The sequence below is a fragment of the Chiloscyllium plagiosum genome, chromosome 43 (genome assembly GCF_004010195.1).
Source record: "Chiloscyllium plagiosum isolate BGI_BamShark_2017 chromosome 43, ASM401019v2, whole genome shotgun sequence".
NCBI lineage: Eukaryota > Metazoa > Chordata > Chondrichthyes > Orectolobiformes > Hemiscylliidae > Chiloscyllium > Chiloscyllium plagiosum.
The window spans coordinates 10,364,655-10,382,257 of NC_057752.1; the positions used below are offsets into that span (position 1 = coordinate 10,364,655).

The 17,603-nt window shown below is 42.7% G+C and overlaps 1 protein-coding gene across 2 annotated transcripts in view; it reads left to right on the forward strand.

Moving 5' to 3' along the window:
• The window catches only part of LOC122543370 (transmembrane protein 106C-like), a 58,608-nt gene that overhangs the window by 23,208 nt on the left and 17,797 nt on the right, over window positions 1-17,603 (forward strand). For both annotated transcript variants that reach the window (XM_043682018.1, XM_043682016.1), the window contains exon 3: window positions 2,846-3,005. In XM_043682018.1, coding sequence (XP_043537953.1) covers window positions 2,846-3,005 — 160 coding nt within the window. The remainder of the gene's footprint in view (window positions 1-2,845; window positions 3,006-17,603) is intronic.

The following is a 17,603-nucleotide window of genomic DNA, read 5'->3' on the forward strand; positions in this document are numbered from 1 at the left end:
TATCCTATCCATCTGGAATGCCACCTTCAAGGAACTATGAATCTGCACTCTAAGGTCTTTGTTCAGGCACACTCCCTGGGACCTTACCATTAAGTGTAAAGTTCTGTGATTTGTCTTTCCAACACCTCAATTTACCTAAATTAAATGCCATTTGCTGCCACTCAGTGCATTGACCTATCTGATCAAAATCCTGTTGTACTCTGAGGTAACATTCTTTGCTGTCCACTACACGTCCAATTTTGGTGTCCTCTGCAAACTTGCTATACCTCCTATGTTCACATCCAAATCGTTGATATCAATGACAAAAAGCAATGGACCCAGTACTGATCCTTGTGGTACACCACTGGTCACAGGCCTTCAGTCTGAAAACCAACCCTCCACCGCCACACTGTCTCCTACCTTCAAACCAGTTCTGTATCCAAATGGCTAGTTCTCTCTGTATTCCCTGTGATCTAACCATGCTAATTTGTCTACCATAAGGAACCTTGTAAAATTAGTAAGTTTGCAGGTGAGACAAATTGGTGAGGAGGATGGTCTGAGGCTGCAGTGATATTGACCAGCTGGTAAATTTGAGCAGAACAATGGCAGATGGAATCTAATCCTGACAAGTTGGCATTTTGGGAGGTCTAATGAAGGATATACACAATGAATGGTAGGTCCTGAGGGAGTGCTGAGGAACAAAGGGACTTGTGTACGAGTCCATAGATCCCTGATGGTGTCAGCATAAAGGGTGGTAAAGAAGGCATATGGAATGCTTGTCTTCATTAGTTGGATTACATAATAAAGGAGCAAGAAAGTATTAAAATATTCCACTGCAAACGCACTGATTTCCCACTGTTACTTTTTGACTATATATCCTCACACCCAGCTTCTTGTAAAGACTCTATTCCAATCTCCTATTCCTGTCTCCATAGCGTCTGTACCAATGATGCCAACTTTGGCAAGGGAGCCTCTGAAATGTCCTCCACCTTCCTCAGCTGAAGATTCCCCAGCATTGTTGTTGACAGGGCCGTCAGCCAGGTCTGACCCAACTCCTGCACTTTGGCCCTCACCCCCTCTTTGTCCCACCACAGTGATAGGTTGCCTTTGTCCTTACCTAGCATCCCTCCCGTGTCCACATCCAGAGGATCATTAGCTGCCATTTCTACCACCACCAGACATATTCCCCTCCCTTGTCAACTTTCCACAGAGACGGTTCCCCTGGTCTGCTCTTCCTTCACTCCCAACACCACCCCCCAATGCTTTACCTGCACTTAACACCATCTACAATGCCCTTGCCCCAACACCCCCCACACCAGGCTTGTTATCACAGTCTGCTATTACACACAACCCATTGTTAGCTTCTAACAGCCCCCATTAATAGCTACTCTCCCTCATAGCCAGATTGTTATCCATCCTTTGTCCAACTGTTGTTCTTCCCCTGGGATCTGTCTGCCTGTAGTTTACTCTTTACTCCTCTCCCCATCTTGGTCTTCTGCATGTAAACCAATATTTCCTTAACTACAGTAGACAAACAGGAGGCTGGAAGAATGCAGCAAGCCCGGCAGCATCAGGAGGTGAAGTCAATGTTTTGGGTATTAACCCTTCAAGACCAGGGGTAGGGGAACTACATTAAGGGGGTGGGGGATAAGAGTAGCAGAATAGTGCGGTAATGATAAGTGAACACAGGTAGTGGGTACACCCTGGTTGGGAGAGATGTTTCTGTTTGGTAGCTGGAAGGAAGGGTCAGTAGATGGAATGTAAAGGAGAAGGCAGGGCTGGAAAAGGAGCCAGGAGATGGGTGGAAAAGTTATTTGGAATTAGAATTCCAATATTAAGCCCTCTTGGCTGTAGGCTGCCTAATTCTTTCATTTCAAACAGCTTTCTGCCTCCTACATTCCATTCTACCCTCTAACTCTTCCTTCCAGATTCCTTCCTCCCCATCAACCATTCAGGTCATACCCACTTGTGTCCACCTATTACTACCTCACCGTTCTGCTACTCTTCCCCTTCCCATCCCTCTTTCTGTTGCACACCCTAAGCCCATATTTAACCCTAAAGAAGTGTTAATACCCGAAATGTTGACTTCTCTACCACCTCATGCTGTTTGGCTTGCTGTGCTCTTCCAGCCTCCTGCCTGTCAACTTTGGATTCTAGCATCTACAGTTTTTTTTAACCACTTTCCTAGCTACCGTCAGTTCTGAGGAGGGCTCACTTGACCCAAAACATTAACTCTGATTTCTCTCCACTGCTGCCAGATCTGCTGAGCTTTTCCAGCAACTGTTTTTATGTAAAACACTGATTCGGGCACAAATTGATTATTCTGTGGTTCTGGTCACCATACAATCAGAAGGGTGTGATTGCACTGGAGATGACTTGCCTCATCTGATCAAAAGATGCCCTGAGGAGAGACTAAACTCCAGAATCCTCAACTGCTCCTCGTGATGAGCCCAAAACTGTTCAATATTCCAAATGACCAGAACCTAGTACGCTTCAGCAGTACATCCCTGCTGTTGTATTTAGCCCTCTCAATGAATCTTAATGTCATTTTTTGCCTTACTAGCTGCCTGCATGTTAACTCTTTTTTTTTGTATCCTGAACTCTTGATTTAAGTCCCTTTACATTTCAGAAATCTGAAGCGTAAAGTCTGCACTCCTACCAAAGTACATAACCTCTCTTTCTCACACTTTGTATTCTATCTGCCATTATATTTATTAGCTACAAACTCAGGTTTCAAATGCATTATTGCTGTGAAACGTTGAGATTCTAACCTTTTCTGGGGTTAGAACTAATTTTGAAAGCTATGGTTTTAAAAAATAGAACATTGTTTAAACTTCTGCATAAAACAATGCCTCTTGTGTTTCAGGAAATTGTATGTCTTCATATCAATATTCGTGTGCTTGCTGATATCTGGTTTGGTTGTCTTCTTCTTGTTCCCTCGGTCAGTGGTTGTGACTGATGATGGAATCAGAGTCGTCCTTGTGAAGTTTGACAACAATAACTCCAGAGTCTTCATTGACATGACAGTAATGAATTTTACGTAATATATTGAAATGCTAGTATGGGTCATTTTTTATAATGGGTGTTTCATCAATACAATTGAATTAGGGGCACTGTTTCTAAAGCATGACTTCTTAAAATGTGTTGGCTGCAACATGATTACAGCCCCAATACTTTAAGCACTGTTTCTTAATTGTGATTTTTTTTTTTCCCCCCCTCTATAACATGACACCACGCAGCCATTGCATTATAGAAGAACTGTATTTGGAAGTACTTTGTTATTCCATTTTGGAGTTTTGCACTCTAGCCTTTCCCTTTTTAATCTAATCTGATTTATCTCGAATATCTGTACCTTAAGCTTTTATTTTCTCCTTTCAAGTGCTAACCAGGACCTAGCAGTTATGTTGTCACATTCTGTTTTGGGTCCCTAAGTTGGGCTGCTGTATGAATAACTGATCTGGTTCAGATAGACCAACCAGGATTTGCAGTTTAACTTGATGTCCAGAGTTATACTCTTTCCATTTCTGAAGAGGTGTAATTTAATCTCTCTATTTGAAACCTCTTTCAGTATTTAGATTTAACAGGTTTGTCAAAATGTTTAGGCTAATATACAAAAGGATATTGAAAACCATGGTAACTATCTTTCAATGAAATTACAACACCTTTTTTTTCCCCCACATCCAAGTCCTTTTAGACTTTGAAGAATTGCTTTTGACCTGTTATCACCCTTATATGGGGAAAGTGGCAGCTAATTTATGTACAGCAACAAGAGAAATGAGCAGATAACATAGCTTACTGCAAAAGTAACTGTTTAAATTGCCTGCCTCCAGGTTTGGGTCCCCTCAATCACAAGCTGCTTGTGGAGATGTGATGGATGCAGCAACTTGAATAAATGATTGTAATAAGGTCCAAATTTTGCCTCTACCCCAAGATGCTGAGAGGCATCTTGGCCTGAGGCCTGAGAATGGGCCATTGGCACCTTGCACACCAGAGATGCAGTTCTTTGACCATAATATACAAATTTGAAGTTCAATTGATTGGCTGTACTTCAGCCATGAGACCTGAAATGTCTACTGCAAGTTCCTGAGCTAGTTTAAAATCAAGCTATCTTCACATTGGATGTTGCAAATGTGAAATGTTGTTTTTCTTCACCCTCCTTTTTGAAAAGTCATCTTACTAGCTTTGTAACAAAAAAAAATCTTGCCTGGAGGTGCTCATCCAGTCTATGGTTGGTTAGCAGGTGTGGTGTAATGACCTGCACCATCTTGGAGTTAAGGTAGAACCAAGTGTTCCAACTTATGGAAGTACAAAAAGTCGTCCTGCTTTGCAGTGTAATGCAGTAACTCTAATATAGTAACTAGCAATTTAAATGAGGGATTTAACTTGTAACTATAAACTGGCAGTAAGCTTTTAAAGTGCATTTAGGAGCATTTTTCTAGATTAGTCTCCATCTGACCTAATGAGGAAAGAGGCATTACTGCATCTGAGTAATGAAGTGTGTTTTGTAGGGGATCTTTAGACCAGCAGTTGAGCCCTGCTGATGTTCCTACAGGATAGGTATGATCCTAGAATGAAATCATCAGCCTTGATAAAATATCAAACTTTCTAATGCAGTAGTATTAAAGCATGCCAGGCTACAGATTTTCTTTCCCCCTCTGGTGTCTGGCAAAGCATTGACCATCTATGTAATTCTGGCCAATAAAAATGTTAACACTTAAGCCTGTTTTCCTAACATTAAATTCCAGTGGCAGATCACTTAATGGTCCACTCAAATATTTCACCATAATACTCTTGGCAGTACCACCTGAGGGACCACTGCTCACCCCTCATCAGCTGGTGGGAGGTAGTCTCTATTTCCTCATACTTTTGTCGTGAGCAATAACACTCCTCTGGTTCAGATTTCAGTTTGGGTAGGCTGTTTTATTCAAGCCCTTGCTGTATTTCTATTAAGATGGACGCCATCTTTTTTTTTTTGTTCTCCTTTGCCTTCACCCTTTTTGTTTTTCCCCATTTAATCCAGTTGTTGTATACAATGAAATTTTCCAAGTCACCTCCCTGTTTCATGGGTGCAAAAAAAAGTATAGTGAGGTCTAATCAAAACACTCCAAACAACGCAAGATGTTCCTTCTACAGTATTTCCAGTTTATCTTGTGGTTTTACCACCCTGACTGAAGCCAATAATTTTTCATTAGCCAGATAATTTCCAAGATGAAACCAATTCCTGTAAAGAGGAATTGATTTTACTACTCTTGCTACAACTCCTCCTTTAACTTACTAGAGTCATAGAGATGTACAGCACAAAAACAGACCCTTCGGTCCAATCTAGTCCCACCTGCCAGCACCCAGCCCATATCCCTCCAAACCCTCTCCTTTAACTTACTAGAGTCATAGAGATGTACAGCACAAAAACAGACCCTTCGGTCCAATCTAGTCCCATTTGCCAGCACCTGGCCCATATCCCTCCAAACCCTTCCTATTCATATACCTATCCAGATGCCTTTTAACTGTTGCAATTGTACTAGCCTCCACCACTTCCTCTGGCAGCTCATTCCATACACATTTCACCTTCTGAGTGAAAACGTTGCCCCTTGGGTCTCTTTTATATCTTTCCCCCCTCACCATAAACCTATGCCCTCCAGTTGTGGACTCCCCCACCCCAGGGGGAGTCTATTTATCCTATCCATACCCCTCATGATTTTATGAACCTTTTTATAAGGTCACCCCTCAGCCTCTGACGCTCCAGGGAAAACAGCCCCAGCCTTCTCCTTATGACTCAAATCCTCCAACCCTGGCAACATCTTTGTAAATCTTTTCTGAACCCTTTCAAGTTTCACAACATCTTTCCGATAGGAAGGAGACCAGAATTGCACGCAATATTCCAACAGTGGCCTAACCAATGTCCTGTACAGCCGCAATATGACCTCCCAACTCCTGTACTCAGTACTCTGACCAATAAAGGAAAGCATACCAAACACCACCTTCACTATCCTATCTACCTGCGACTCCACTTTCAAGAAGTTATGAACCTGCACTCCAAGGTCTCCTTGTTCAGCAACACTCCCTAGGACCTTACCATCAAGCATAAAAGTCCTGCTAAGATTTGCTCTTCTAAAATGCAGCACCTCACGTTTATCTAAATTAAACTCCATCTGCCACTCAGCCCATTGGCCCATCTGATCACGATCACGTTGTAATCGGAGGTAACCACCTTCGCTGTCCACTACACCTCCAATTTTGGTGTCATCAGCAAACTTACTAACTGTGTACCTTTTTTATGCTCACATCCAAGTCATTTATATAAATGATGAAAAGTAGTGGAACCAGCACTGTTAATTTTTAATCAACTCAAATGACTGGTTGGCTTATAACCTCCAGTACATGTCAAATTAATATTTTTTCTTCCTTCCCACTGGAAGATAAATAGTATCATCAGCCAGCATTGATTACTTTTGTTCCATATATTTATTGGTTTACCTTGAAATTAAAGAAATCCTTCCCTTGGAGAGAAAATATTCCACCACTCATGTTCTGATTCTCAGTAATCAAAACATTTGATGCTTGAGTCATCTTTCCCATTTGGACATATTTCTTTGGAATGTACTTTTTTTGTACTCTTACAGGTTTTACTACACTTTTTTTTTTCTTTCCTGATTGTTTTTAAACATTTGTTCAGATGTTCCTACTATTTTTGGTCTCCTATTTTTAATTTCCAGCCATTGGCTTTGGTTTGTCTAGTTTTATTATAACGGAACCATGTTTTCATTACTGCTGTCTTGCGCATGTTCCCTATATCTACTGCCCTCTGGGTCCAACAGGTTGTTTTTCTCATTCCTCCTAAACAAATTAATGCTTAGCTTCTAACTTTCACTTTCTGGTTGAAGGAATGTTTGCTTTGGGGGAAAGGATTCTCAATCTACTCTCCGTGCCCTTGAAACTTTTCCCCAGCCGCCTCTGCAAGGAAAACAAACCCAGCCCCTCCTTGTAACTGATCTTGGGCAACATTCTGGTGAATCTCCCCTGCACCTGCTCCAGTACAATAATATCCTTCTGATTTATGCAGTTCTGGTCGCTACACTTTTTTTCACTGGCCTAACCAATGTTTTTTATAATTTTTTTTGTGTGTGAGACAAGACTTCCATCCTCCATATTCTACATCCTGGCTCATCTTGGAACCCCTACAGTGTGGACAGAGGCCATTTGGCCCATCAAATCTGCGTCAAACCTCCAAAGAGCATTCCATGCAGACAGTTTAACAAGGCCAATCCCACCTAACCCCCACATCTTTGAATTGTGGGAGAAAACTGGAGCACCTGGCAGAAACCTATGCAGACATGGAAAAGAGTGCAAACTCCACACAGTCACCTGGGTCCCTGGCACTGAGAGGCAGCAGTGCTAACCATGCTGTCCTATGAAGGCAAACATCCCATTAGCCTTCTGCAATACCCTGTCTACCTGTGCTGACACCCTCTGGGATCTTTGGGATTTGTATACAAAGTCCCTCCGTTGCTCCGTACTCCCAAGGGATCACTGTGAACATCCTTCCCTTAGACGACTCAATGCATCGCCTCATTCTTTATCAGGATTAAATTCTATCTGCCATTGCTTTGCCCAGTTTACCAACTGATCAATATCTGACTGTAGCCTCCGGGCGTCATCCTCATCACCGCCACCAATTTTTTGCTATCAACAAACTTAAACCGTTGACATCCAAGTCATTAGCTAGCATAAGAACAGCAAGGATCCCACCACCAATCCCTATAGTACATTGCTGTTCACAAGCTTCCTAAAAAATCAACCCATCACCTTTGTCTCCTACTTGTATGTCCAATTTTTGGATCTAGTTTGTCAACTTGTCTTGAATCCTGTGAGAACTGGAGAGTCAGAGTGGGTAAGAGGGAAGCTGGAAAAAGCACAGCAGATCAAGAATGAAGAGTGGGGCTATGAGCTCTTGCCTTTCTGGGCCAGCTTTCAATGTGGGACCCAGACAAAGGTCTTGCTGAAGTCCATGTAAACTGGTAACTGCACAACCACCATCAAAAATTGGCTTTTTTTTTGAAAGTCATTTGTTAGGCAGGATCTCCCTCTAACAAATCTGCTGTATTCCCATTTCATTCTCCACTTTTCTCAAGATTTAAACCACTGATCCCAGTAGTTTATTACTTCATTTGTGGAAAGTGGGACATTGCTGGCTGGGCTAGCGTTTATTGCCCACCTCCTGTTCACCCTTTTAAGGTGGTGGTGAGTTGCTGCCTCAAACTGCTGCAATCTACTTTGTCTGTTCACTAATCCTACAAACGTCTGATTTATTTCTTGTCTTTCAAATTTAATCACAAAGCTCCAAAAGCAAGCTTGTTCTAAAGTCCTAGAAATGTACAACACTGTAACACCCTTCGGTCCAACCTGTCCATGCCAGCCAGATATCCCAATTTAATCTAGTTCCACTTGCCAGCACTTGGTCCACATCCCTCAACCCTTCCTATCCATATACCCATATACATTAAAAAAAAACTCGGATGTTCGTGAGACATGATTTCCCACACACAAAGCAGTGTTGACTATCCCTAATCAGTCCTTGCCTTTCCAAATATATATACATCCTGTCCCTCAGGATTCCCTCCAACAACATACCCACCACTGACATCAGGCTCACCGGTCTGTAGTTCCCTGGCTTGTCCTTACCACCTTTCTTACTACCAGATGCCTTTTTAAATATTGTAATTTTACCAGCTGCCTCCTTTGCCTCTAGCAGCTCATTCCATACACACACAACCCTCTGCATGAAAAAGTTGCCCATTAGGTCCCTGTTATATCTTGTCCCCCTCACCCTAAACTTATGCCCTGTAGTTCTGACTCCCCCGCCTCAGGGAAAAGACTTTTTGTCTATTTACCCTATCCGTGCCCCTCATCATTTTATGAACCTTTATAAGGTCACCCCTCAGCCTCTGACACTCCAGGGAAAACAGCCCCAGTCTGTTCAACCTCCCCCTATATAGTTCAAATCCTTCAACCCTGGAAGCATCCTTGGAAATCTTTTCTGAACCCTCAACTTTCACAATGTCCTTCCGATAAGAAGGAGACCAGAATTGCACGCAATATTCCAACAATGGCCTATCCAATGTCCTGGCACCTCATTTATCTAAATTAAACTCCATCTGCCACTTCTCAGTCCATTGGCCCATCTGATCAAGATCCTGTTGTACTGAGGTAATCACCTTCGCTGTCCACTAAACCTCCAACGTTGGTGTCATCTGCAAACTTACTAACTATACCTCTTATGTTCGCATCCAAATCATTTGTATAAATGATAAGTAGTGGACCCAGCACTGATCCTTGTGGCACTCCACTGGTCACAGGTCTCCAGTCTGAAAAACCTCTGTCTTCGACCTTCGAGCCAGTTCTGTATCCAAATGGCTAGTTCTCCCTGTATTTCCGTGAGATCTAACCTTGCTAACCACTCTCCAATGGGGACCCTTGTCAAACGCCTTACGAAAGTCCATATAGATCACAGCAACCACTCTACCCTCATCAATCCTCTGTTACTTCAAAAAACTCAGTAATGTTCGTGAGACATGATTTCCCACACAAAAAGCAGTATTGACTATCCCTAATCAGTCCTTGCCTTTCCAAATACATATACATCCTGTCCCTCAGGATTCCCTCCAACAACTTGCCTGACATCAGGCTCACTGGTCTGTAGTTACCTGGCTTGTCCTTTATCACCTTACTTAAATAGTGGCACCATGTTAGCCAGCCCTCCAGTCTTCCAGCACCTCACCTGTGATTATCGATGATACAAATATCTCTGTAAGGGGCCCAGCAATCACTTTCCTCAGCTTCCCACAAAGTTTTAGGGTACACCTGATCAGGTCCTGGGGATTTATTCACTTGTATGCGTTCAAGACATCCAGCACTTCCTCTGTAATATGGACATTTTGCAAGATCTCACGATCTATTCCCCTACATTTTGTCTCTTCCTTGTCCTTCTCCACAGTAAATGCTGATACAAAATATTCATTTAGTATCTTCCCCCATCTCCTGCAGCTCCACACAAAGGCCACCTTGCTGATCTTTGAGGGGTGCTATTCTCTCCCAAGTTACCCTTTTGTCTTTAATATATTTGTAAAAATCCTTTTGGATTCTCCTTAACTCTATTTGCCAAAGTTATCACATGTCCTCTTTTTGCCCTCCTGATTTCCCTCAAGTAAATTCCTGCTGCCTATATACTCTGAAGGATTCACTCAATCGCTCCTGTCTTTACCATATGCTTCCTTTTTCTTAACCAAATCTTCAATTTTCCCCAGTCATCCAGCATTCTCTATACCTACCAGCCTTACCTTTCACCCTAACAGGAATATGCTGTCTCTGGACGCTCATTATCTCATTTCTGAAGGCTTCCCATTTTCCAGTTGCCCCCAATCAACTTTTGAAAGTTCTTGCCTAATACCATCAAAATTAGCCTTTCTCCAATTTAGAACTTCAACTTTTAGACCTGGTCTATCCTTTTCCATCGCTATTTTAAATCTAATAGAATTATGGTCGCTGGCCCCAAAGTGCTCCCCCCCTGCCCCTGACACCTCAGTCACCTGTCTTGCCTTATTTCCCAAGAGTAGGTTAAGTTTTGCACCTTCTCTAGTAGGTACATCCACATACTGACACAAATTTTCTTGTGTACACTTAACAAATTCCTCTCCATCTAAACCCTTAATACTATGGCAGTCCCAGTCGATGTTTGTTTGGAAAGTTAAAATCCCCTACCATAACCACCCTATTATTCTTACAGATAACTGAGATCTCCTTAAAGTCTATGTCTCAATTTCCTGCTGACTATTAGGGGGTCTATAATACAATCCCAATAAGGTGATCATCCCTTTTCTTATTTCTCAGTTCCACCCAAATAACTTCCCAGAATGTATTTCTGGGAACATCCTCCCTCAGTACAGCTGTAATGCTATCCCTTATCAAAAATGCCACTCCCCCTCATCTCCTCCCTCCCTTTCTATCCTTCCTGTAGCATTTGTATCCTGGAACATTAAGCTGCCAGTCCTGCCCATCCCTGAGCCATGTTTCTGTAATTGCCATGATATCCCAGTCCCATGTTCCTAACCATGCCCGGAGTTCATCTGCCTTCCCTGTTAGGTCTCTTGCATTGAAATAAAAGCAGTTTAATTTATCTGTCCGATATTGTTTTCTGCTCTGTCCCTGACTGACTCGCTTCTGTTCTCAACTGTAACAGTCTCTGATCTCTCCTCACTATCTCCCTGGATCCAAACCCCCACCATACTAGCTTAAGTCCTCCTGAGCAGCTCTAGCAAATCTCCCTGCCAGTGTATTAGTCCCCTTCCAATTTAGGTGCAATCCTTCCTTCTTGTACAGTTCACTTCTACCCCAGAAGAGATTCCAATGATCAAAAAATGTAAATCCTTCTCCCATACACCAGCTCCTCAGCCATGCATTCATCTGCTCTATCCTCCTAATCCTGCCCTCACTAGCTCATAGCACCAGGAGTAATCCAGATATTACTACCCTTGAGGGACCACCTCCTTAAATTCCTGCCTAACTCTATATTCTCCCTTCAGAATCTCATCCTTTTTCCCTTCCTATGTCGTTGGTTCCAATGTGTACTATTAATACTAAAATAATCAAAGTATCTTCCACTGTAAAGACTGCAAAATATTTAACTCCTGCCATTTCCTTCCTCATAATGTCCCCCCAGATTCATTTTTTCAAAGGGGTTTGTTTACTTTGATCTCTTTTCCCCCCCCCCCCCCCCATCTTTTGATTATTTAAATCTTTTTTTTGTATTCTTCACTGGTTTGCCTTCAGTTTATTTTCTCTAACCTCTTTAGTCCTTAGCCAGATTCTGAAATTATTCCAGTCCTTGGGGCTATCACTAACTTTTGCTTTATGTTCTCTTTCTTTCAACTTGGTCTCTCCTTAACCAGTCATGGTTAAATGATGAAGTTAATCATACAAAATCTTTGCTTCTTGTTCCAAAAACCTTGTGTGCAAAGCCTTAAATTGCATTGTACCAAATGACATTTTCTCTTTTCTGTCCTTTTTTGGTTTTCTGTTAATAATCAACCACATTAACCAGCAAATCTACTGAAGCAGCAACTGAAAGCCCCCCTACTATTTATTTATTAAAACCCTGTCACAGTCCTAATTGTGATACATCCAGGACTCTGGTTCCAACCTGATTTAAGGTGGAACCAGTCCAAAGGAACAGCTCCCTCCTCCTCCTTCACCCCACCCCACCCTTTGCTGGTGCTAATGTCCCATGAATTTTAACTTTTTTTTTAAACCAATCTTTGAGCCACTTCTTTGACACAGGGTCAACAAGATTGAAGAGAGAATTTGCTTGTGGCTCAGGAAGTAATCTGGAGATTAAAAAAGCAGAACCAAAAAAGGTTAATTTGGCGCTTAGCTGCTCATCCATTTTTTTTTTCCTACCTACATCATTGGTATCCCTATGGACCACCGGGTAGTAGTGGAAAAGAAAATGAGATTGAGGAGACTGGTCTCTAACAAAGAGAGAATCCAAAACACTCCCATCAGTATACAGAGAATAACAGGGTGGTAACAGGTGTAGTTGAAGGACCAAGAATAAATTTGTATAGAGGTAGGGTGTATGGCACTGTTAGTGCTAGAGCTATATGTGTCTGTCTTTATCAGAAGTGGTTAAGGAGGGGTATTGACACAAAGATGGTTTTCACAGCCTGCTTATACACTGTAGGGATTCTATTTGGTCTATGAAGTACACAGCAACCCTCTGAAGACCATTTCTCTGTCCACCCTCCCACAACCACCACCACCATTACAAATCCACCCAGCCTGCACACCCCTGGTCACTATATGGGGCAATTTAGCATAGCCAATCCACCAACCCCCACATCTTTGGACTGTGGGAGGAAATCCCCACAGACACTGGGAGAATGTGCAAACTGTACACAGTAGCTCTCGGCTAGAATCAAGCCCAGGTCTCTGGAGCTGTAAGGCAGAAGTGCTAACTAACCACTGATCTAAAAGTTAATTTCCAAGCAAAGGTGAGAAAGCTGGCTGTACTTGGATAAGATGTCAGATCTTCTTGAGAGAAGAAAGTGTGGAAATTGGAGGCACTAACCTTCCTTTTTCTACTTCACAAATAGTGGGGAAGGACTGGGAATTGTGCCAAGATGAGCCCAGCAATGAAGGCCTGTTAGTTTAACCTGTAGTTGAAAGTATTTTTCTTCTTAATGGGCCTGGCCAGACCCAACCCTTTTGGCTGTTGTAAGGTGGATATCCCAGGAGTGATGCAGCTGGTCAAACCACTCTGCTTTAAACAAAACAATTCTCAAACACACTGGATGAAATGCTATCAAAAGAAAACAGAATTAGTCAGTTTTATTCTATCATAACTTAATGAAGCTGGTCCAATTCTTGCAACATCCTATAAACATACCCCTTGACAAAAGATAAATTCAAACACCGGGTCCATAAGATAGAAGAGCAGAAGGTAAGCTATTCAGCCCATTGAGTCTGCTCTGCTGTTCAATCATGGCTGAAGTTACTCTACTCCATTCTCTTGCTTTCTCCCTATAACCTTTAATACTTGAGAACCTATCTCCAACTTAAATACACTCAATGACCTGGCCTCCACACTGCCTTCTGTGGCAATGAATTCCCTAGATTCACCACTCTCTCTGGCTGAAGTTTTTTCTTATCTCCATTCTAAAAGGTCTTCTCTTTTTACTCTGAGGCTATGCCCTGAGGTCATCGTGTCTGACCAATGGAAACAACTTCCCAACATCTACACTGTCCAGGCTATTCAGTATTGTGTTTCAGTTAAAGCCCCCTCAGCATTCTAAGCTCCAAGTTATAAATCAAGAGACCTTGTCTTTTTCAAATGAGATGAGATTCCCGACAGTGCAGAAACAGGCCCTTTGGCCCAACAAGTCCACACTGACCCCTGAAGAGTAGCCCACCCAGACCCATTCACCTACTCCCTACTAATGCACCCGTCGCAATGGGCAATTTATCATGGCCAATTCACTTGACCTGCACATCTTTGGACTGAGAGGAAACCGGAGTCCCGGAGGAAACCCATGCAGACACGGGGAGAATGTGCAAACTCCACACACAGTTGCCCGAGACCGGAATCTAATCCGTGTCCCTGGCGCTGCGAGGCAGCAGTGCTAACCACTGAGCCACTGTGCTGCCCCACAGTTAAGCTTTTCATTCCTGGGACCATTCATGAACCACCTCTGAACACACTTCAGTGTCAGTACATGCTCTGAGAGATGGGGCCCAAAACTGCTCACATTACTCCAAGTGTGGTCTGACCAGAGTCTCTTAGAGCCTCAGAAGCACATTCCTGCTTTTATATTCAAGTCCTCTCAAAAGCCATCATAGCATTTGTCTTCCTAACTACTGACTCAACCTGCAAGTTTACCTTGAGAGAATCTAGGGTTAGAACTCTCCAGTCTCTTTGCAGTTCAGACTCCTGAATTTTCTCCCCATTTAGAAAATAGTCCATGCCCCCCTCCTTCCTACCAAAGTGCATGACCTCTCACTTTCCCATTTCTACTCCATCTGCCATGTCTTTGCCCACTCTCCTAACCTGTCTAAATGCTTTTGCAGCCCCCCCCCCCCACCACCTCATTGCTACCCATCCCTCTACCTTTCTTTCTATCATCTGCAAGCATAGCCAGGATGCCCTCAGTTCCTTCGAGATTGTTAATGTATAAAGTGAAAAGTTGTGGTCCCAACACTGAGCCTTGCGGAACACAATTTGTCACCAGCTGCCATCCTGAGGAGGACTTTTTTTTATCCCCACTCTGTGCTTTCTGCCCGACAACCAAGCTTCTTTCCATGCTAGCACCTTGCCTCTGAAACCATGGGCCCTTGCCTTACTCAGTAGCCTGCATGGCACCTTGTCAAAAGTTGTTTTGAAGTTCAGGGAGATAACAAACATTGGCTCTCCTTGGTCTAACCTGCTTTTTACTTCCTAAAAAGACAAGTAGAAGAGTTTTCTTTTAAAGAGAAAGTTCTGGCAAAACTTCTGTTGAAGCACTGAGCCCCTTTTCACTGTAGCTGCTTCTCTCCGTCCCCAGCAGTTTTTGACTGCTTGCTTTAAAAAAAATAACAAGCTAGGAGGAAACCTGTACTGGCCACTCCCCTGCTATTGTGGAAAGTAACCATTTCCAGACAAATCAGTACCTCTGCCTTTCTGACCCTCTTGGGTAGAAAACAAAGGATGATGTCACCTTGTTAAAGGGGCAGCAGCATCAATACATTTTAGAAGCTCTAATCTGGGGTAAAATTAACTTTGCTTGGGATGAAGAAAGTCCACATGGATTTGTTAGAGGCACGTTGTTTAACTAGATGAGTGTCATTGACAATAATGGGGCTTTCAAAAGATGTTTATTAAAGTGCCAGATAATAAGTTTGTCAAGCTCATTCTATGGGCCTTGGACAAATTGTATTACCCTGCAGAGGATTTAAGGAATTAATAGCAGAACAGGCTGTGTTTTGAACAGAGTTTTTGTTCCTTGCCCCATTAAGTGTTGGCCGAGTAGGAGCAGCTGGCTTTCCCTGTGACACCTGCTCCTGGTGAAGCATGCTAAAGCTTGGTGACTTCAGAAGTGTCACAAAGCAAACTTAACCAGACAAAAAATCCTATAAGATTTCAACTTTGGGATTTTTTTTTTGGCAGTCAAAAGTCTGAACCACATTGTGCAAAAATTGAATCGTAGACTCATCCTGTGACAGAACCTGTTGATTGGAATTGTAGCTAAATGACGCTGTTAATCAGTAATCGCTAATGTAATGCTGTCGCTTTAAACATGTTATGTCCTTGGTTTTTTTGGAAGGGTTGTAAAGGCAGAGGTGCCCAAGGGTCTAGTTTCCCCATGGAAGGGGAGTGTCCACTTCAGGTTTTTTCTAGGGGCTTTTGTTTGTTAAAGCTGTAGTAGTCTCCATGTGAGTCCAGGGGAGTTGCATGTAAAGAACTCCTCTGACCACCTTCTGAAATCTCCTCTTGGATGTCGTTGCCTCTTGCCTGTAAGAATCTGTTTTGAACTTACCTTTTTTGCCAAAGGGTATACTTAAGGGATGTTACAGTATGGAACAGTTATTAGTAATAGCTACTGTATCAGCAGTTAAGTTTTCCAATAGTTCTTAATTTTGTTTTCTTTTGATCATGTTTCAACTGTAGTGTTTAAATTCTGTTTTACTTAAAGCTGAGTGGTTTGACCAGTTACATTACATCTGGAATACCCATTTCACATCTGGTAAAATAAGGAAAATGTTAGGGTATAGGCTACCTCAAAACATTTTGACAGAGTCTGGCTTGGTCCAGAACACTAAGTGGGGTTGAGGCTTAACTAAAGGGGTTTTTATTTGGTTGCTGCATGCAATAAAGTTTTAAATAATTATTTCTTATTTGATTTGATTTCATAGGCTACTTTTTGTTTTAAATTCGGCTACTTAAAGTTAAGAACACTTTATGCACAGAACTGAGTGCAATCTGAAGTATTGTGAACTATTGGGAGGATGGTGTATCAGCATCTTGCAGAGGATAAGTTATGAAGTGCTGCATTCACTTAGAGGAGAGCTTTAAATTTTAAAAGGATGCTATTCTGAAGAGTGCTGGCACAAAGACTGGGTATGGGTGTACAAATAACTTGAAGGCAGACTGGTTAAGAAAGTATGAGCTTCTGGGCTTTGTAAATGGAGGTAGAGTACATAGTGAATTTTTGTTTTAAACCTTAACTGAAGTATTGATCTTGAAGGATATGAAGGGTTGAGGTTGTGCAAAAGATTTGAGAATTGTTCCATGCTTGAGATAATTGAGGAAGAATTAGAAAAGTTAGATTTGATCAATTTCTTAGTTCAGGTGGCTAGACAGGAAGTCTCCTTGGTTAAAAACAATGACTGCAGATGCTGGAAACCAGATTCTGGATTAGTGGTGTTGGGAGAGCACAGCAGTTCAGACAGCATCCAAGGAGCTTCGTAATCGATGTTCCGGGCAAAAGCCCTTCATCAGGAATAAAGGCAGTGAGCCTGAAGCGTGGAGAGATAAGATAGAGGAGGGTGGGGATGGGGAGAAAGTAGCATAGAGTACAATAGGTGTGTGGGGGAGGGGATGAAGGTGATAGGTCAGGGAGGAGAGGGTGGAGTGGATAGGTGGAAAAGGAGCTAGGCAGGTCGGACAAGTCATGGGGACAGTGCTGAGCTGGAAGTTTGGAACTAGGGTGAGGTGGGGGAAGGGGAAATGAAGAAACTATTGAAGTCCACATTGCCCTGGGGTTGAAGTGTTCCGAGGCAGAAGATGAAGCGTCGTTCCTCCAGGCGTCTGGTGGTGAGGGAGTGGCGGTGAAGGAGGTCCAGGACCTCCGTGTCCTCGGCAGAGTGGGAGGGGGAGTTGAAATGTTGGGCCACGGGGCGATGTGGTTGATTGGTGCGGGTGTCCTGGAGATGTTCCCTAAAGCACTCTGCTAGGAGGCGCCCAGTCTCCCCTTCCCTGTTTGGAAGGATTGTAGAGACCAGAGGGGACAGAGTAAAGATTAGCAAAATAAAGGCAGCAAGTGTAACTTTTTTAAAACCCAAGAAGCGGTTAGGATCTGGAATGCACTGCATGAGAAGTT